This window comes from Columba livia, chromosome 9, assembly GCF_036013475.1.
Source record: "Columba livia isolate bColLiv1 breed racing homer chromosome 9, bColLiv1.pat.W.v2, whole genome shotgun sequence".
In the NCBI taxonomy this organism is placed as follows: domain Eukaryota; kingdom Metazoa; phylum Chordata; class Aves; order Columbiformes; family Columbidae; genus Columba; species Columba livia.
Window position 1 is genome coordinate 12819324 of NC_088610.1, and position 21722 is coordinate 12841045.

The 21722-nt window shown below is 45.9% G+C and overlaps 1 protein-coding gene across 22 annotated transcripts in view; it reads left to right on the plus strand.

Annotated features, from left to right (window-relative positions):
- The window catches only part of TNIK (TRAF2 and NCK interacting kinase), a 159461-nt gene that overhangs the window by 44105 nt on the left and 93634 nt on the right, over window positions 1-21722 (plus strand). For 12 of the 22 annotated variants that reach the window (XM_065073847.1, XM_065073854.1, XM_065073848.1 and 9 more), the window contains exon 1: window positions 19371-19436. The exons of the other annotated variants lie outside the window; for them this stretch is intronic. In XM_065073847.1, coding sequence (XP_064929919.1) covers window positions 19386-19436 — 51 coding nt within the window. In that variant the 5' untranslated portion in view covers window positions 19371-19385. Of the gene's footprint in view, window positions 1-19370; window positions 19437-21722 lie in introns of those variants that run through there. 22 annotated transcript variants of the gene reach the window in all.

A 21722-nucleotide genomic window follows, 5' to 3' on the forward strand; every position in this document is an offset into this window, starting at 1 on the left:
TTATTGATGTCCGCCATCAGGGGCTACCACAAGATATACTACTGATTTTAACAAAAGGGATGGAAGTGTGGAAAATACTGTGAAAGAAAAGAGATCACCTGGAGGAAAAAGCAGAGGTGCAACTGAAGCAGAAAACACTGTATTTAGCAAATAGGTTAAGAGGTGTGAGGGTTGCAGGTCATGTTTGGGTAGGCACCAACTCATTTTTTAAATATACAGATTAATCTGTTCACATATGAGCCCTGTATTGTGCACAAACCATCCTATAGCGGATACCCTCCACCTCTCCCAAGGTCCGACTGACTTTCAGTCCTCAGGAAGGAGAAGCTGGCTTCAGGGTCAGTATTGAGGAGAAACCGGTGCTGAAAAGGAGTCTCGGCACATCTTTGGTTTAACATTCGGTATAGAATAGGCCGTTAGTTTGAGAGAAAGAGCTTCCCCATTGCTCCATCCTCTAAAGAGTCTTTTCTGGTGCAGACAGTGCAAAGGTATGAGGCCCTCTGGGTAGCTGCAGGTTTGGCTGTGGTCCCTGCAGCACTTGATCCTACAGAGATGTTAGTCTGGCTTCAGCAGCAGAGGAGAAAGCCTACTGGAGTGAAAATTGATGCTAACAAAACACATTTTGACTGGCTTGACATAGGAACGGGATCATATTTAACAGAAACAGGGTATACTTTGAAGAACTGATAAAAGGGAGCTGAGTGAGGGGGCAGCTGTGGACACAAATTACCTGGACCAGGGCTGGTTTCTGGTGGCGTCAAACACAATCTGTGTGTTTTCAGGGGCTAGCACCAGCTGTGGTCTCTTACGGAGGATGCAAACATGTCTTGGATCTCAACAGGCAGAAAGCATCTGTGAAGAGCAGTGTTTTTCTAAAGAGGAAGGTGACTGCACAGCGCTACAGGGCTCACTGGTTAAAATTGATTTTGTTCACTTTGTATGCAGATAGCTTTGACTTCTGGATGAAAGCTTAACCATGGAAACCGTAGCTGCCACTCAGAGCAGCAAACTTCTTTCTGCCGAGCCTGGCCTGGCTCGGCTCTGCTGGTGGCATCTTTGTCTCTGTGGCCTGTACGGGCTGTTGGAATGGGACAAACCTCATTTTCTGAAGGTTCATCAGCCTCTCTACCAGCAGCTGAGATGGGTACACAAGACTGAACTACCCAGTTGACTTTAGGTGCTGCCTGCCAGCTGGTGGTAAGGCCTCAAACATTTGTTTCTGTCTGCCTAGGCTGTGTCCATTAGATGTTCAAAGGTGGGTGGCATTTGCTCTTTTGAAATAGCCTCAAATATATCTTTTTATGGTGTGTTCACAATTCAACCCTTACCTTGGGTACCACCCATGGATTGTTTCCATAAGCTGGGACATGGTGGGTCCTATGCAAACAGATGAACATGGACACACCTTTGCCCTTTGAGGCTCCAGTGCTTTTGTGCATCCAACTGCAACACTGATGGCCATGTTAGCTGTCACTCAGCTCAGCGTGTCCCAGCTGGAGCATGTCCCCAGCCTGCATCTTCATCAAATGTCATGCTGAGAAATAGTCTTGCAGCACAAAGATCTGCAGTGAGCTATGGTGTCTAGAGAACAACACTGCGAGTGTGTTCCCATCAACTTTGGGGTAGGCACATTCCCATAGGTATCAGCAGGAATGCCACAGGAGGGACACTTAGTCTTCCTGGCTTTGTGAACTCGGTTTAATATTTTTTTTTTTAAATTCTTTAATAAATAAGGTGAAAGAAGAAGAAAAGAATGTCTTCAGCCTGTGCCAGAGGTTACTTGAGTCCCTGCACAAAGGAACCAACTGGTGAGACTGGAGACATCTTGTTAGCTGGAAGATGATGGAAAAATTAGAGGCTTTTAGAGCCTGAGACAGTGTCATGAATCAAACACTGAAAACCTGCTTTGTTATTGCAGCTTTAAGAGAACTTCAAGGAGTTTCTGTGATTGAATGAGTGGAAAATAAAAGTCCACATCCCTCGTGCTTCTCGGCTGCGGCTGTGGGGGCTGGCTGGGGCTGGCAGCCTCCCCCATCAGCCCTCCGCAGCTCCCTCCCTTGAGCAGAAGGTATTTTGGCTAGCGGGGAAACAGCCAGTGAGTCAAAAAAGGAGGAGGGGAGGAAAAAAAAAAAAAGCAGAATAGTAATAAAAAAATAATACTCAATGCAGTTGTCAGGGGAGGGGAGCGGGCAGCTGTGGCGCAGAGCTGTGAGTCACAGGCCGAGCAATCGCGGTACCGCAGCATCTCTGCCCACGGCCTTGGCAGCTGCCTGGCAGCCAGGGAGGCAGCTATGCCTTTGGGCTGAGCTGCTTTCCCCATCCCCTTCATCCCTCCTCCCCTCTCGTTTTCAGCCTGGGGTCTCCTAATGGTGCCCAGGTTGGTCCCTGCCTTCGCACAGAGGTGCCCTGTGCTCTGTCTGCCGGGAGCGATGAGATCGAGGAATGGTTAATCGTGTCACCGAACTGAGATGCCACCCAGCACCGGGCACAGACACCCTCCCGTGGGGTTCCTGCACACGAGCTGAGCTGGGACCCCTCGCTGCTTCTCCCATCTGCCCACGCCTTTGCTGCCAGAGTTCATAGAAACACCAACATCTATTTTCCTGCTGACACTTGCTGTCCTTACACGTCCTCTTTTTGCGAAGTGCTTTCGTTTTAATTGATTATTTTTTGGAAGTTTTGGAAGAAGTCCCAAAGAAGGCCTTAAAATAGAGAAATCGTGTAGATTCAAATATTTTTGAGGAAGGCTGGGAAAGTGTTCTGCAGCCTGTTCCACGACCTTTTCATGTCTCCTAGGAGGCTGATAGCAGCTTATTTTTGAATAATCTCCCAATTGCATTCAAAGTATGAAGAATACTAATTTGTATAGCTGTGTATTTTGCTTCAAGGTGACAGAAATAAATCAAGTCTTAAATGTACTGGTTCTTTGCAAGCCAGGGCTGATGCCAGGAAGGGTGTGCGTGTCCATCAGAACACCAAAGCACATGGAATGATTTTTTATTTTTATTTAATCTCCCGTATGATAAGGCTAGGGTTAGCCAGGCCAGGATTGAAGGTCAGTCTCAGCCTAAAATCTTGCATGGCATTTTATTCAGTTGAGCTTTACGGGCTTTATTGTTGCAGCCTCTAGGCTTAACCCAGAAATTGTTTTTCTCCTTTTTGCAGGTAGGACCATTTGCTTTGGTGATGGGAGAAGGAAATTCTTTGAACCCGGAATATTCAAATGATGGTTTCCTGGTGGAAAAACTTAACTTTTTTTTTTTTTTTTTTTGTTCCAAAGTGTGTGTATAATACAATACCTGTCTGAGAAACAGGCACTATTTTTCAGCTGTGGTTCCCATTTTGGGGTTTTACTTTATTTTTGATGCGTCTCTGCAGCAGGAGCTGTTGCTTTTCCTGCTAGCTCTCCTGACGTGGAGACAGTTAATGAGAGATCTTCCAAGGCTCCCTTTTCTCAACTACATGCCTTTTCCTGGCCTGAGGTTAAGTGTCTCCGCTCCTCGAGGAACGTGGGGGCATCCTTTGTGGGAGCAGCTAATTGCCAGCGGCTGCAGAGGTGACAGTGCCCTTCACCTGCCATCCATAGGAAAGCTGTTAGCCAGCACCATGAGAGCACAGAAATGAACAGTTTATTTTCTAATTGCTATTATTTTGGCAGATTCTTCTGAAGGGCCTGTAACCGATCTCTGCCGTGGTGACTTTGGTGAGCAGTGGGTTGCTCCAGCCTGGGCTGCAGAGCTGTGTTGTCCCAGTATGGCGATCGCCGCCTTTGTCAAAATACTCTTTCTTGCTAATTTTGTCTTATGCCATTGGAGATACTTGAAGCTGGGACTGAGCAGCCAGGGAATAGTGCAGTGGAGGGATCCGTGTGTTCATCCATTGTTCCCTGCCCCACGGGAACTCTGGCTGTTCCGGGCAGAGCAGGGAATTGTGATGCTACGTGCACCCTCTGGAATAGCTACATTGGTGTTGGGATTGAGCTGTGAAAAGCATCAAAACACTTATTTTGAACAGAATCAGATATCTGCTTGCAAAGCAAAGAGCTTTTTTTTGTTAACTTGAGCTCCCACAGGTTCACAAATTTTGGGCTGTGTGGGGGTGAGGCACTTGGCTTGCTTGGTGTAGCAGCAGTAAGGAAAGGAGACCACCTCTGTGGTTATTTAATGACAACTGGCTCCATTTTGTCCATATTAGTTTCTAATACGGTTTTTTACGTGCTCATCTCAAGTGTACGAACAGCACTCTTGAAATCAAATGGGGCTCCTTGGGTGCTGAAGGGGTTGTTGAAGTATTTCGTGCCTACAAGTCCGATCCAAGTTAACTGTGCTCCTCTTTATTTTACTGACCCTCATGTGGTCACGAGATAAAATGTTATGTTTTTCTCCCAAGAGGCCGCATGGGTATGAAAGCCAGGGACTGACATGTATAGGTGTATTATGTACCACCAAGAAGAAAGCCTCCGCCTTCGTCAGAGGTGGTGGCCAAGGAGACCCTACAAAGTGCAGGGGACAGAGGATACTTGAGTCAAAATGGGAAATTAGTCTGCAGCATTTTATGTAAAATCCAGTCCCAGTTACTGCCCCAGGACTAGTTGAGTGTGATGAAGAACTAAGACCCAACATATTATTTCAAATTCCCTTTTTTCTCTGGAGACAGGAAAAAAAGAAGTCATTTTTAAGCTGTCAGAGCTGTGTCAATTATCAAAGAGTGAGAGGGCGGGCGGGCGGGCGGGAATGCTGTGTAGAAACCCCAAGGGGTTTGCTGCTGCTAGGCTGGCCTTACAGGGGTCCCAGCCCCGTGCCCTGGGGTCACATTCTGGTGTGTGAGAGCAAACAGGCACCGACGTTGTTGTTCCCTTGTCGGACAGGCCGGGGTGAGCGTGGCTGGGCCGGCAGCTGAGTCACAGCCACAGCGAGGGGATGCTCAGGAGCAGGGACCATCACCCGTATCCCTGGCAGAGCATCCCTGCCCACCCCGCAGGGCTTCAGCTGGGACCCAGCGGGTATTTGAAGGTGACAGAGGGGACATTACCTCCTGCAATTAGGACTTTCTTCTTTCCCATCTTCTTTTGGTTCTGAAGCAACCTTTTCATTCGTATCTATTTTTTTCCCCTGGCTGCTGCGAGGTTTGTGCCGAGGGGACTTCTTTTTGGAGAGTGCTTCTGTCAGAAATGTGTTTTCTTATCCCTTGAAGCTGAAAGCTGTAAAGAAAAGAATGACTTTAATGAACAGACCTTGCCGATTCACCACCTTGAAGTTCTAGCTGTTCATGTGAATCAAAACCTGCTAAAAGTAGGTCATATAGTAAAAATGAATTAGGTTTACTTCATATTTTATTTACTCTGCCAGTTTTTCATTCATAGAGGCTTATAGTTAGGAATGTATCTTGTCTTTTTAATGCTAGGCTGAGGTAAAAGGGAAAAACACTGTTCTTGATTCCCACCCTCTTAGCTTGCATGTTTGAGATAGTCAAGCGTATGATGGATGCCCTTCCACTTTTTCCTCCTTAATTATTTTTTTATTCTCCTGCACCAAAAAATTGCTTAACTGATGATTAAACTCTCATGGTATGTTGACAAGTGGGAATTCAGCCTGGTCCCAAAAGTTTGTGAAGCACCTAAATTCTTCTTAAAACTTCTGTGGGAGATGATGTGGTGGTGTGGTGTCGGTGTGCAGGCAGATGCGATTATGCTGCATCTGTTGAACCGGGGAAACACACTTGGACCAAGGATGTTTGGGGTTTCCAACCCTATTTGTCATGCTGTAATGTTGAGAGATCCTTGGTGGCTCCAGCAGAGTGGGTTGTGGGGGACATTTGCAAGTCCAGAGGTGCCAGGTTTTTTCAGAAGGAAGGTTTTCTTATTACTTCTCATTTATATGATACACTTTAATCATCTGGGAAGAAGCACAAATGAAAATCAGCGTAGGTGCTTGTTTTATAGAGCTGCAGGTTGGACTTGCTGCATGCAAAGGAGGAAAAGGGACCCAGCTGTGCAGCCACATTTTTGAAGGTTTTATCACCACTGCAGCAGCTTGATGCAACCCTGGGAGTTAACCAGTTTTTAATTCATATTTGGGTTGTGTTTATTATGCTATCACTGATTTAGTCCCTGTTTGTTTGTTTTGGCAGTGTAGGGCTGCGGCAGCAGCGTGTTGCTTCCCAGAAATCTTTGTGGATGGAGCGGGGGGGAGTTGGTGGTTTTGGACACTGAATAGCCAAGTGTTTGGGAATTTTACGAGCAACGGTATATTAATTTTGCTAAAATGTAGGACTTTTAAGACCAATCTGGCTGGGTTTTGGATTGCATGCTGTCCCTGTACTGTTGAAAGGACAAGCCTGGATGGGTGCAGGCTTGGTGTGGGGGGTGCCTGTGTCTCACATAACCTCCGCGCCCTCTGTTTCATCACTGTGTGATCAGATGAATTGTCTTTTATTTGTAACATTAAATGTAAGTCAGTGTGACTGGCTTACAGCAGAGAAGACCAAGGCCAGTGCGTGATGTGGGTGGGATAACCACGTACAGGTGTGACTGTGGGACCCACAAGTGAGTCACTGTAGCCCAAACCCTATTTGGATGAATTCAGAAGGACTCTACAAGGCCAGCTGGCAGGATGCATACATAAAATAGCAAATAAAATGCAGAAAATGGCAAATAAATCCCAGAAATGTCTAGATCTGATGTTTGTAAATGATGCAGTACCAACAAGTTTTATGAGGAGTGGTTGAAGTAACTGGGGCTGTTCAGCCTGGAGAAAAGGAGGCTGAGGGGAGACCTTATCACTGTCTACAACTACCTGAAAGGAGGTTGTAGCATGGAGGGTGTTGGTCTCTTCTCCCAAGTAGCAAGTGATAGGATAAGAGGAAATGGCCTCAAGTTGTGCCACGGCAGGTTTAGGTTGGATATTAGGAAAAATTTCTTCCTGGAAGGGGTTGTCAGCTATTGGAATGGACTGCCCAGGGAGGCAGTAAGAGTCACCATCCCTGGAGGTGTTCGAAAGATGTTTAGATTAGGTTCTTAGGGACGTGGTTTAGTGCCAGAATTAGGTTAGGTTATGGTTGGACTCAATGATACTGAGGGTCTCTTCCAACCAAAACAATTATCTGATTCTAACTCCTGGATTTCCACATGTGGGGAGGTTAAACCATGTTCCCACAGCAGTGCATGGAAAAGCGAGGGATGGTAGATGAACTGGAAAAGGGAGGATGCAATAGAGAGGATTTTCAGCATCCAAGCACCGGAGCCATGATTGTTGGGCTTTGTAAGCATGCTGTGGGTTAGGTAATTTGACTCAGGATGGACTGGTTGGCTTCTTCCCCAAACAGCCCAGCTGGTTTAATCCCCATCCTTATTGCTGTGGGGCTGTTGCTCCTTGGACGTGACTGGGTGGGAACATTCATGGACCAAAGCAGGAGGTTTGGTGAGACCCTTTAGTGGAAAGCACTTCTGTTGAGTTGTCTTTGGGATGCACTGAGAGGAGGAGTGAAAACCACAGCACAGTAACTAATTCTTCAAGAGAAATAATGTTTTGGAGAACACAAGTGATGGGTTTGAACGGCCAAGGCTGGTGCTGAATGAGGTGCAGCAAGGAGGGACTTTAGCAAGAGGCTGGGAGGAAGAGGACAGAGAGAAGGCAGAAACTTAGCAGCAGTGGGATCCCGTGGCTTTGTACTCTTCATTTAAAAGACCTTTTTTAAAGGAGACACATAACAACAAACAGCACTGAGATTTTGTCTTGTGTTTAGGATTTCTGTTTCAGCTAATGGCACAGCTGTGAATGAGGACAGATTCTCTAATGATTTCTTTTTTTTTTCCTGCCTTCCTATCTCTTCTGCCTACTGTAGACGGTACCTGCTTTGAGGGGGTGAAAAATCCCTGCTGGTAAATTAGGATTAGTTTTACAACCTTCTTGCTGCAATTATAGCTAACTGCTTTGATCTCAGCTGAAGACCTTCATCCAGCGACAGAATATAAATCATTTCTACCTGTGGTTTCGTAGTTTGAAGAAATAAAGCCAGAAAGTGTCTGGGTAGGAGGAGAGAGTCCCCACTGGTACCCATGTACCAGGCTGCCTGGGGAGGGCATAGCAGAGAGGACAAGTAGCCTCTGTCCTTTTAATTACTGCTGGAGAATCCACACATTACCTAAAATCACAGTTTGAAAAAATTAAACCATTTAATCTTGCATAATACAATGCAACATAGAGACGAAGACATGTAAGTAAACCACTATTCTACTCCAGAAAAGACCTTCATTGACTATTATGTGAATAATAAATCTTTCATTTTCTCTAAGAAACAGTAATTACAGAATCTTCAGCTGTGATGGGTATCTCCTGCTGACAATAAATGTCTGTCCCTCAGCACATCATCAGTATCTCCATGATGGATGCTGGTGTGGACTGCACTGTAGAGATAATATAAAATACTGTCTGTAGTACATTCTGGCAGCCCTTTCATTTTTTTAAGCCTTGTGAGTACAGATTGGGATGGTGCTGTGTATCCAGAAACACATCTTGTTTGTCACACTTTCTTTTTTTAACAGTTCCAAGATATTTTTACTGTCTGGCTCTTGGTGACTAGCAAGGAGCTCCAAGGAGATAAGCTCCACTCTTGGGTGGGTAGGAAGCTGCCTCAGCACTCACAGCAGAGAGGAGTGACCTCGCTCACTGCTTCACCAGCAAAATCGAAGTGGAAAACCAAGTGAATTGATGGGAACCGTAATCCAGTTTTGCAGCAGGGAACTGGGTCACGGGGAAGTGCGGGCAGGCAGCTCTGAGGCTTCGCGGCTGCCTGCGATGGAGAGATCTGCCTGTGGGTTCAGCTCCAGCGCCTGGAGCCGGCATGAGGTCACATTTGACTGCTGTTCCCTTTCAGCCCTGATGAGCACTGACTGTCCTACAGCGGGGATCGGTACATGTAGCAGATGAAGAGATCGAAAAGGAATCATCTGCAATGTATGTCTTCATTAGGGCTAACATGGGTGTTGCTGGAAGGCAAATGTGAAGTTCTCTGGCACAGGACCTACAGCTGGAGGCTTCAGCTCTGCTGCCCAAGCCCCCCCTGTGGTGATGGCTCTGCTGCATGTCGGCATGTATTTGGCTGCTAGTTATGAGAGATCTTGACTCAATGTATCAGCAGGACAACTGGGTGTACCTGGAGCAGCCAAATGTTGGGGAATCAGCCCAGTGTGACCGTCTGTGTGTAGTAACAGCCTAGAGATGAACTTCTGCACGTGCCATAGAAGGGCTCCTGGGTGTCTGCATTTTTAGCACACAATGTTGGATGGATTATTTTCAGTTACTTTTATTCATGCAGGCTGTGAGCTGTTCTGGGCATGATCCCTTCCCACCCTCCTTGAGAGACAGCAGTTGTCCCCTGACACTGCTCAGCACTTCCAGAAGTTGTCTTCAGGGTTAGTTCCTGATAGAGACCATTGTGATGAGCTGGTCCTGAGCAGAAACAGAAAAATAATGGTGACAAGGTCCAGACAAAAAAAGAGGAATGTTGCCAAAACCTTGCAAAGTGCAGGGTTTGAAAATACTCTACTTAGCAATAGCTTGTTGACCACCATGCTTCAGCCCTGCTTCCAAACCTTCTACATACACCAAGGGCTCCCTGGCTTTAAAACTGGATTCCCTTTTTTGGAAGGGACAAAAGAAGAAAAAGAAAATAATATTTCTGGACTCAGAATGCTTCTGATCTTTAACTCCCGAATGTACATGCCTTTGAAATGAACATAAAACTAGGAAGGATTTAAAGAGAACATTACCTCTCAAATACTCTCCGTGGGGAGAGCCACACAGCAGTGAATCCCTCTTGGATGCTTGACCAGGTACCCTGAGGAACAGGGGCCTCTGTGGTGGAGTTGTTTTGGTTGATGGATAGGACCAACCTTGGTGACCACTTGCCTGAGTTGGACTCTGGATTTATTGCTGAGAAAGGTAAAGGCATAAAGGAATGGAGCTAGATGGAGTCTGCATTTATATTTAATTCTTAGACTGGTTCTTGAGAAAATATTTCTTGAAAAAAATTGCAGCCTTACTTAAATGGCTGCGGGTCTGAATTCACTGACAATTATGAGGTTATTTGATTTTATTTCTTTTTCTCCTGGCTTAACGTTTTATAATCCCAAAGGAGTTTGGTGACAGCAGAGAGGCTTGGCCTCTCTTTTGAGAAGGCTCAGATCTGATTTTTGTGTAGTCTCATTAATTATAGAGCTTCTTTGAATCAACTAGAATTTTGAGCAAATCAGGGTCAGAGTATCAGATTGTTGCCTGCTTTGGCTGTCATGTCATAACACAGACTTTTTCCATGCAGGGTTCACGTGCTTGAGACTTGAAACCATCTTGATAAACCTTAGGAGATGAGTGTGTGTCCATCAGCGCTGCTGGGAGCTTTGGCCAAGGCTCATTGTGGTTCTGTAACTTTTAAAAAGACTGCAACTGGGCAAACAGATGCTGTGACCCTGGGATTTTTGCTCTTCTGTTGCCTCTCTGCCAGGCTGCTCTTAAACAACCATACAGCGGGCACACAAGGAACACAATGTTGGTTTGAAAAGAGCATGAAAATAGGCAAATAACCAACTTTTATCTTAAGTAGTAGCTGCATTTCTTGCTTCCCTTTCCCCTGTAATATATAGTTTCTCTGTTTTTTCTTTTTTTCTTTATTTTTCCTGTATATATTTATTTTTATATTTCCCCAACTGAAATTGCCCTACTTACAGCTGTCAGGCTCTAGCTTTGTGGTGGTCTGACTTGGCAGCCCTGTTCCCTCTTACAACTTTCAGACAAATGATGACGTTTAACTTGCAGCATCCTTTGCTCGCACTAGGCCGTCACAAGATGATTAGAGTAATACTGTGTGAAAGTAGAAAACCCAACTGTCTTCTAGGAGAAAAACTATACAGAATATGAAGTTCAACAAGGGCAAGTGCTGGATTTTGCACCTGGGACACGGCAGCCCTGGCTGTACATGCAGACTGGGGAACGAGATGCGGGAGAGCAGCTCTGCAGAGAGGGATCTGGGGGTTCTGGTTGACGGCAAGTTGAACATGAGCCAGCACTGCCCCTGGCAGCCAAGAGGGCACCCGTGTCCTGGGTGCATCCAGCACAGCATGGCCAGCCGGGCAGGGAGGTGATTGTCCCACTCTGCTCTGTGCTGATGCAGCCTCACCTGCAGCACTGGGTGCAGGTCTGGGTGCCACAGGATAAAAAAGATGTTAAGCTACTGGAGAGTGTCCAGAAGAGGCTGCAAAGTTGGTAAAGGGTTTGGACGGGAAGCTGTGTGAGGAGCAACTAAAGTCACTTGGCTTGTTCAGCCTGGAGGAGACTGACGGGAGACCTCATGTCGGATACAGCTTCCTCACAAGGGGAGGATGAAGGGTAGGCACCCAACTCTTCTCTTTAGCAACCAGTGACAGAACCCAAGGGAATGGCAGGAAGGTGTGCCAGGGGAAGTTTAGGTTGGACGTTAGGAAAAGGTTCTTCACCCAGAGGGTGGTGGAGCACTGGAACAGGCTTCCCAGGGAGGTGTCACGGCCCCAAGCCTGACAGTGTTCAAGAAGAGACTGGACAACACCCTCAGACACATGGTGTGAACCATGGGGTTGTCCTATACAGGAACAGGAGTTGGACTCCATGATCCTTGTGACCCTTCCAACTCAGGACATCCTATGATTCTGTTCTAAGATGGAGCAGTTTTTTCTGGAGAGCCAGGGGTCCTCTAGTGGTATGCCTGTGTCTAAGCCGTACCCTGGCGTTAGTGGTGGTTTCATGGTGTTCTGTGTGTGACCTCTGCTCATTTTCTGGAGGTGGAGTCGACTGGGCACCATTTCATTGCTGCTGGTTTAAATCCCAGATTGAGCCATATTGTTCCTCGGAAATGAGCGGAAATAACGTGCTGAGATGACTGCCTAAATAATTTACTCTTGGAGGAGCATTCTTTGTGCTCTCTGAAGCAATGATGAGGAAGGAAGTAGGACATTTCTCCTACACAGCAGAACGCTGAAAAACATCTCCACTTCTTTTTAAGTGATAGGAACAAATTTTGCAAGCCATCTTAATATTCTGCTACCTCATGTCCAGTGACTGATGTCATCCGTTTCATATTATGCAGTGTTTTTCTTCCTGTCTGGAGCAAAATCTGGCCTTGCCTATGTGGGTGGTGACAGAGGAGCTCCTGGCATTTCCTGAGATGACTCATCTCTTGCCATGTTGATGCATTTGGGATGACTTTGGGCTCTGTGGTGGTTTGGTAATTAACTGGGCATCTTTCTGAAAGGGCTTTCAATAGTGACTCCTTGTGACTTTATTTTGCTGTTTAAGTCATTGAACTGTGGTGATGAGAAACTTTTGTTTGTGGAAAAGGGAGCTTTTGGGTTTTCCTTGCTGCAGGATTAGTCAGATAATGCCCAGTGGGCTACAGCTTGAAAAGGGGTAGATGTATGTGGTTAAAGCACAGGACTAAGATTCAAGAGCTGAATGTTTTGTGGTGCCACGTGTTTTCATTATGATCTGGGCTGCTGACCTTTCTGCATGTCGCTTGGCTCATTGGTATTGTCAGCCCAATGGGGACTTCGGTCGCTTTATTACATTTTTTGGATAATTGATGCCAAAAGTGCATTTTCTACTCTGTCTTACTGTCTCCTGAGGGAGTTGCTGAATGGGCTTGTCAGCCTTGCAAAGCTCTAGGTAGGTCCTTAATGTACATAGGGTCTGGTTAAGAAAGGGGTCGTAGGGACCCTGTTTCTCAGCTGCAGGAGCGATCCATGGGCATCGTTCCCTGCAGATGTGCATCAGTGCAGAGCAATGTGCCTGCAGTTGAGGAGGAGCTCTGCAGCCTTCATGGGGGTTTTGACAGCTCTGAGTGCTGGCTCTGGGTCTGCATTTCAGTAGCATTTTGTGGGTAGATCACGTCTCCCATGCAGAAGGCTCAATTGTGGACTCTTTTTTTTGTCTATGCGGATGGAAGGGTCGGGTTCTAGCAAGTGTCCTTGTTCCTGGGAGGGAGCAGAGGCTGGTTTCGCTCCCATGAATTCACAGCACATACCCCACTGTAGGAGCAGGTTTTAAAACCTGGGCAGTTTGTTGTTTGGGAATACACTTGGTTACGGGAGCAGCCTTGTGCTCTTCTGTGAGCCATCTTGTACAGGACCGGGTACATCTCTGTGATAAAACACCTCAATCTGGTTACCAGTGATTCACTAATTACAATATGTAATACTCTCTTAGGGACCACATTAGTCAGCCTCGCCGTGGCTGTGCAGGAGAGGACGAGCAGGTAATAGATGACTGAGGTAGGAGTACAAGGAATTTAGCTGGAGGTGATCTGTGAAGAACCCTTTGAAAATAGTGGTGTGGATAGGAAACCTTTGCACTGGTTTTAAATGATGTAGAACAAGTGGGGTCAGAGCTATCCCCATGCCTTCCGCAGTTTGTGGCACACTTGTCACTAGGCTGGATCCTGCTCTGATCCTACCTGTCTGCACCACGGGCTTCTTACTGTAAGAAAGAGTCCTTTTTCAGCGTGACTTTGAACAATGCTCTTTTTTCTGACCAAATACTTAGCTGTGGTCTTCACAGGATGACTTTTGTATGGACAGTTTGGTGTCAACCTTGACTGCACTGTAATAAAAAGATGTGATTTTATGAAGGCTGGAGTTGACAGAAATAATACTATGATTCTATTTATTGTTAATACATGAAACCCAGTACTGAAGAGGAAAACTCATCTTACAAACTGCTCTTTAAATTATACCCATGTGTTTTTTGAAACATTCTGCCTGACCTTTTTAATTTAAGATTAAAACTCTACAAGGCAACTGCTTTGCTTCCCTCCACTCATCCCCCCTTTGCCACCTTGGCTGTTTGCTTGAGACACATTCCCTCTGTTGGGATGAATGACTGAATTCTGCTGCTCCTTCCTCTCCTGAATGTCCAGGAGTGTGTTATTTTCTGGAGAGGGCATATGCTGTAGTATGGGTTTGCTGTAGGAGCAGCAGGACTGCTGGTAACTCTTCCCCTGTCAGCAGCAAAACCCAAAAAGCACCGTGCCCTGACCCACAGGTAGGTTCAGCCATGACCAGATAAGCTGTTCACCCAAAATGTTTTGGCTATCATGTGTCTGTGCTTTCCTGCTTTTGCTGCCGAACTGGTTGCTTTTGGGCCAGGAAGAACTGATGGTGACCTCAGGGAAGACCATCACAGCGTTGTAGTGCCACTGTCGTGTCAAAAGCATCACTCTTTGTGTTTTTTTTTCCTTTTCATCTGTAACTGTAGGATTGTTTGTAGCATTGTGTGTCACGGTTCCTCTTTGAGCGCTGACAGTATTGCTGCGGTGGGGTCCTTGCTGTCAGCACTTGGAAAGCCATCAAAGGTTTTGATGTGTCAGGTCAGCTGAGCTCAGCGTAGCGTGATGGTTCATTTGTGCCACCTAAATAAACAGCATTTTAGCCAGTCAGCTTTGCTTTTCCTGCTTGCTTTGAGAACAGCTAGAGATGGTGTCTTTGAGAACAAAAAGGCAGCACTGATGTGAAGAGATGAATGGGTGACTTCTCTAATAGATAAGTAACCATCATAGAGGACCTGGTGCTGGACTCCGTGCCTTGCTGGTGCCCATCCCCGGTGCAAGTGGCAAAGCCCTGTCTGTGGTGTTTTCTTGTCCTTCTTAATCCCTTAATACCTCTTTTCTTCTTAAAACCTTGGGAATGAATGGTGTCAGTCCCAGGACTGAAGGTTCAAACAAGAAGCTCCAAAAAGATTGAGACCATCTTCTCTTGTGAACATTTGTGTATTCACACTAATGGCTGTGTGAGTCAGGGAGCAAACGGCTGTAATGAAAAAAATCCCTCAGATGAAGCACTGTGTTCTTGCACAGTGTTATAGGAGAATCCCAGAGTGTGTTCGGCTCTGTATCTGCAAGAAATAGGTGGGCAGAAGGGGCTGTGAGTGGAATTGGTGCTCTTATATCACACTGAAGGAGAAAACAATCTCATATGGGATGCATCTATATTAGAGCAGCAAATTGAAAAGTCGGGGGTAGAAGATTAGGTTTACCAACCTGGAGAATGTCTCCCGGAATTCAGGTACAGTTGTGCCGATAATAGAGCATTAAAATTTAATAGCTCTTGGTTTTATTGAAAGTCTGAATTTACGTCTCTGGTGATCTGATGGAGGTAGTGTAGGGTCACCATGGTGGCTGGTAGAGCATCCACCAGCATCTCCATGCCACAGTGGTTTGTGTGTAGCGTTGGCAGAGCAGTGCCGTGCACTGGTGTGTGCCGGTGCTGCCCAGCCTATACTGGTGTGGATGGAGCAGTTTGTGGGAGACCTGCTGTTGCCTTTTGTCTGGCAGTCTCCATCCATCAGCAAGGAGAGATGACTTCTTAAATGAGATACTAATGGTAAAATCCTAACATTTTTGAGTTTTGACCTCTAATTCATTACATTGTGCATTATGTGAGATGCTTCTCACTTTTCATACAGCTGAATCTCTTGGCTTTCCTTGGCATCCTCATCACTTATGTTTTGGGGTTGTTTAACATAGCTTTTGACCTGGACGTGCCATGAGGGGCTTTCTGAGGTGCATCACCCAAAAATGAGGGTCAGGATCCCACTTGAGGAGAGCCTCGCTCCTAAGCAAGAGGAATTCACAGACCACTGTACCTTTGAAAGTATGGTTTTGTTGGCACTCAGTGCTTTTCTTCTGTAGATGATTCAAAATGAATTAATTGCTTTAACCAAGTCTCTGCTGATGCCTGTGATGGCACCATGCCCTCTTGGTGGCGCTGTGGCATGTAGGAGCCTTTGGGGTGTGGAGCAGTATCCTGTTGCAGTTGGGTTTTTGCCTCCCCCATTCAAGGATAGCATCCCTGCTCCAAAAGACGTGGATAAAAAGGAAAAATTAAATCCATAATGACTGTTGAGGGAGCTGTGTGTGGAGGAGTTTTTGTCTACAACAGCAGCTGAGACTACTTGTGACTTGCTGGAGTTGGGACAGAGCTCTGCTCCCTCCCATGGGTCTGCTCTGGAAACTGGGTGGTCGTAGTCCATGGTGGCCCTGCCTTGGGTGGGGGTTGGACCAGATGAAGGTCCCTTCCAGTCTATACCTTTATATGTTTAAAAAAAAAAAAAGCAAAGACACTGGTTTTGGCAGTGAGCTCAGCAGGTATGAGTAACTCCAGGTGAGCAGAGACAGTCTTGTTTTAGCTTTGCTGCTTTCCAACCATCCCCACATCTTGAGGTGGGTCAGCAGATGACATCTCCACCAGCAGGCCCAGGGAGCGGGTGAATCGGACGGCCAGGCAAACATCCCACATCTGTACCATTGTTAGTGCAGGATGTGGTGCATGTTCCCCTTGTTGCCCTTTCACCTCTGGACAATGGCCAACCACTGGGAAGCGAAGGGAAGATCTCCATGTCACACAAAGCACCGTGAACTTCTGCTGGCAGCGTCGTTTGGCCACCAGCCCTGGTTCAAGCTGCTGGTGTTTCCCAGGCAGGCTGGAGGTGGGAGCAGCAGAGCTGAGCGGCCACACCGCATGCCTGCGCTCAGCACCCGTCATCCCCCCTGCTCGCTCCAGAGCATTTGTTATTTTTAGATGAGGCAGGAGACGGGAATGTGCTGAGCTGGCTCCTATGACCTGCCAAAAAAAGAACATCTTTCGGGACTTTTTTTTTAACATCTAGCTGTGTCTTGACACAAGAGCAATCTACCTGGAATTGATAAGTGATAATGTGTAGGGTCAATAAGGCTTTTGTAACACATCTGCAAAGTTTGAAACATATTTCATGACTACTAGGGGAAATCTGTCAGGCCAAACATGAGGCTTAAAAAATAAAGCAGGTGTATTACACCCAGAAAAATCTAAATACTGTTTTTTTTAGTACTAGTACTAAGCAAGTCTAGGGTACTGCTCATCCTTTAGGGACAATTTATGGCAGCATTGGGATTATTAGTGCTCAGCGCATTTCTGGAAGGCAGGCAGGGCTCTGGATGAGAAAAGCAGTGGAAAAAGCCAGAGTCCTGGTGCGAGGACAGGCAGAACTGCTGGCTCCTGTGATCCTGGGGTTGGGCTTTTTGTCATCTGTGCTTCCCTCAGCTTCATGAATTAAACCCATGGGGTGTTTCATGAGCTGTTGGGTGATGCTCCTCAGCTTTCCCAGACCTGGCGATGCTTCAGAGTGGTCCCAAGTATGGCAGCGGGTGTTCGCAAGGCTGCTGAGGAGCAGGCAGGGATGGGGAATGCGAGGCTGCCCCAGCGAGCAGGGCTAGGCATGACGTGCGCCTTCAAATATGCTCCTTTAGTCTTGGCCCTTGCAACCAGAAGATAAACCTGTCACTTACAGGGTAAAGACAAACACCAGAAGCTCACCCTTGAGTTATCATTGCTGCCGTGAAGTACCTTACAAGGATGTTATCACAGTGTTTTGCTCCATTGTAAGGACAGCAATAGAGGGCTGAAGAGGGATATGGCATTTTTGTATTGCCCAGTGAGCTTAATAGGGATAATTCATTTTTTTTCCCCAGACTGATAAGGTGCAGTAAGTTTTCAAGATCTCTAAAATTATGAGTAAATTTAGAATGTCTGCAGTAGAAGTAGCTTTTCTGGGTAGAACTTCTTGTGTACTTAATAAGCAAAGCATTTAGAAGTAGCAGTTGTTGTATGCATGATGAACCAGGGACAGAAGAAAAGCCATGTTTTTAGCGAGATTTAGTGTCTTTTATTAAAACAGCTGGCAGAGCTGGAGAGGCTGCCTGAGCGTTAGGGAATGGTCAGTCCTTTCCTCAGTCTGGGAAAAAGTGATGAAAATATTCTCAACAGACTGCTGACCGCGTTAGGCAGGACCTAAATCAGCGTCCCAGGGCGGTGATGCCGTTAGTGTGGGAAAGCCTGGTCCATCTCCATGTAGGATCGGTGGGATTTATCCGCCTCCATAAGGAGATCTGACATCCTTGGGTCAGTGGCTCATGTGAACCTCGCCAAGATTGTTTGGAAGGTGTTAGTGGTCGCTTGGGTTTGGGGACGGAGCACGGGCAGTTTTATTTATGTCCCTGTCCGGCTGCTCCCACAGCAGACAACTTGCAGGTGTCTCTGCAAGGGGGGAGCTGGCTCAGCGAGCTCAGCTTTCGCCTTGGCTATCAGTGCTTTGCTCCCATGAGTGAGCGTTTTCTGCCAGAAAAATGTTCCCAGCTATATTTTCTTTTTTTCCGCTGGTTTATGGAAACACTGTGCCTTTCTTCTCCAGCCGTCTCAGCTGGTGCCTGCCCTTCCTGTGCCTACTGAGCCCTCCAGCCATCACTGATACGGGCTGCTCAGATGCTGTGGCTCAAAACTGGTTTGCATTAGGGAAAAAAAAAAAAAGATAAAAAGGTAATGCATTTTTATGCAAATTAAAAGTTTGTTTTCTTATAGTTTCTTGGAAAGGAGGGTGGGGAGTGAGTGTGTGCAGCTGAAACTCAGAGCTTGTGGGTGCAGCACCCTGCCCATCTCCAGAGCAAAATATTCAGAATATTTTTAGTCAAAGGTTCCAGGATTTAAGTTTTTTGAGGAAACGAATCTTCAGAAAAGTTTGGTGGTTTTGTTTGTTTTGGTTTGGTTTTATGTTGTGTGTTTGGGTTTTGTTTGTTTGTTTTGAAGGCATCTTCACTCAGTGTCAGCCTGAAGTTGAGCCTGAAAGCAGTGGTATGCTTTTCAGCTGAATTTCCTGGAGAAATGAAGCTGCCTCAACTTGCGTGGCTATCAGTAAGACTCCTCTGTCTCCAAGTCATGGAGATTTCCAGCCTCCTGGCTAATCCCAGCCAGATTTGACAAAAGGTCGAGGTTTCTGAGATGGGCTGTTCCAGCAGATTTCCCAGGGACAGGTAATCAGAAAAAATGAGAGACCCTCAGTGCTGCTGAGGGAACAGCTGCAAAGACTAAACTCAATTTAGGTTATTGAACATCAAAGAATTTATATTTAATGAGTGGTAGAAAATAGGTTTCATAAACTGTGGTGCTTGTTTCTCTTCACTTTTTTTAATGAACAGAACCACTCATTTATAAAAGATGCTTAAAGGACCCTGTGTGCATCGCTTATTTAATGGCTTGTAGCGAGCCTTGGTGGGAAAGTGACCTAGTTCAAGTCCCCGGAGGCTACTGCAATAAAAATGATTATGAATAAAAATACTTTTATCACCATATGGCAGTTTCAGGCATTGCATACATGCATAGTTTGCGGCTGTTTTGTCCAGAAATTGTGAGCTTTCACTTAAATAAATCTTATCTAGCAAAGACAGAAGGGGGGGGGGGGTTACCATTATTAGTATTCCTTCCCGTGAACTGGCTGCAAAATCCTGGGTTGCTGGAGAGGGGAGGATGGGTTTTGTTCTGCTGGCTGCCCTGGATAATGTGCTTTGGGGACCTGAAATCCTCCGATGGAACGGAATCCGTTTTGCAGGTGCAGAGCACTTTACTTTTCCTTATAAGCCCAAGCAGAGATTTAATTGCTGCTCTTCAGAAGAGCAAAACAAGAGAATGTAATAATTAGAGCTGTCAGGGAGTCCTTTCTTTTATGCTGATGCTGACATTAGCTGGTTTAAAGCCTATTTTTAACCTCTGTAGTGTTGAACACTTACTGTGTATTTTCAGTCTGGCTTTATTTGTTTCAAACTTTGTAAATTTTAAGTAACTTAAACTGGAAGAGGTGGGGAGAAAGAGGAAAACTGGATGAAAATATGAAGGAAGTAAGGAAGAAAACATAACCAAATTAAATGAAAATATGTCAGTAAATTATGTCCACCTTACAGTGAGGGTTTGTGTTGCAGTTTTTTTTTTCTGTGAGCCTGCAAAATTCCCTCTAACTGTGTAAGCTAAAAAAATCTTAAAGCATAAAGCACTGAGTGCCTGGTAAGATAAATACTATGTTTAACGTACTTTCAAACAGTTCCCTGGATAGTGCAGACAGCAAGAAGACTGTTTTTCTGCTTAAATAGTCATGGCTTTATCAGACTTCACCCCTGACCCCTCTGGGGGTTATCCTGATGAGCCAGCAGTATAATAGCACTGGTTGAAACCAGGTAGGATGTGCTGGGCTGATTCAGCCCTTTGTATATTTTATATATGCGCACATACCTGTATGTGTATCTGTATACATAGGTGGATATATATTTGATGAGGAACCACTGTTTTTTACTGGAGACTGGAGAAGGCTGAGCTGGTGGAGATGCACCCATGCAGGGTGCTGAGGACTTCATCACGATGTAGCAAAGGGTTTCTCCTTATCCTAGATAGATAAACTCAAAGGGTACACTGAAGCTGGGACTTCTTGGGATGTCAGAAAGGTCACAGGCCTTTGGGGTTGGTGAAGTATCTCCTTTAAACCAAAGCAGGGATGGAAGTTGCGTGGTCTCAGTCTCACTAAATTAGTGCCAGAATGGGGACGCTCAGACAGTCTCACCATGTGGATTTGCATATATAGGTTTTTTTCCTCTGTCTGGCATTTAATTGTAATTTTTTGGTACCTGTTGGTGCTGTCAGCAGTACCTGGAGACTGCAAGGAGAGGTGGGGATGGTTGACTGGTGGAGGATTCTTCTTGGACCCATCTGACAGCAGGGTGGACCCTGCCATGTTGCTCAAATCTTGTGGCTGCTGCTGGAGAATCCCAGCAGAGGTGGTGGGAGTCTGCACAGTGGTGCACGTTGGCCTGCCCAGTGAGGGACCATTTTACTGCCGAACATAGAAGGAGGTGTTTGTGGCAGATTTATTATATTTTTTTAGAGTTTTTTGGCATGGAGGGTTCATTCTCCCCTTGCCCTGCCAGTTCCTCCTGTGTGGATTAGAGCATCGTCATGCCACTGTGCTCCTGGCCCTTGTGCAAAACGTTCACATCCAAAATATGGATTTCTAATCCTAAAATTACAACCTGCCCTTTCATAACACAAAATCACTCAGTTAATCTCCAAACAGTTCCCCAGCTCCTCATTAGTCACTTTGTGCTATTACGCTCTCAGCAAAAACCTTTATCCAGGTGTTAAAGCATGAATGTTATTATAAATACACCTGCTGTGTTGCTAAGCCAGCTCTGGACCTGTGGACGCCAGAGAAGGGCAGGTTTAGCAAAGGATGGAGCTTTTTGCAGATGAGGTGACCCTCGGTGGGCTCAGTGTTGCTGTGAGGAGTTGGTGGTGTCACCTTCTCCTCAAAGCCCGTTACGTGCTGTTTCACCTGACTTCCCTCTGATATGGGGGAAAGCAAGATGTTGGAGTCACTGAGAAGCTCCTGGTGCAAATCAGACCTGAGAACCAGGGTCAAAAACCTTCTTCCCTTGAGGCTGGCCAAGCTGTAATTTGTATTTTGTAACCACAGTTAAAGCAGAACCAGGTTCGCCCTGTAATGAGCTTGGTTACTTGTCCATCATGAGCACCATGTTTCTAGAAGCTGTTCAGTTTTAGTGGTTTATTTTTTTTCAATATTGACTTTTTCTGAAGAAGCAAACTAGGGCTATGCTATTAAGATTACTGATTTATTTTTTTTTCCAAGTAATTAGGAACCAAATGGGCATTTCTGCAAGTACCAGAAGTAATAAACCTGGTTTCCTTTGTGTTTATTACTCTTGGTTGATTGAGTACTTCCATAATTAAATTAGGATTCTATTATGTCTGCTTATACCTATAGTCTCTCCCTCCCATTACTTTTCTGGCAATAGCGAGGCTGCTATAATTGACTGGAGAAAGGGTCTGACAG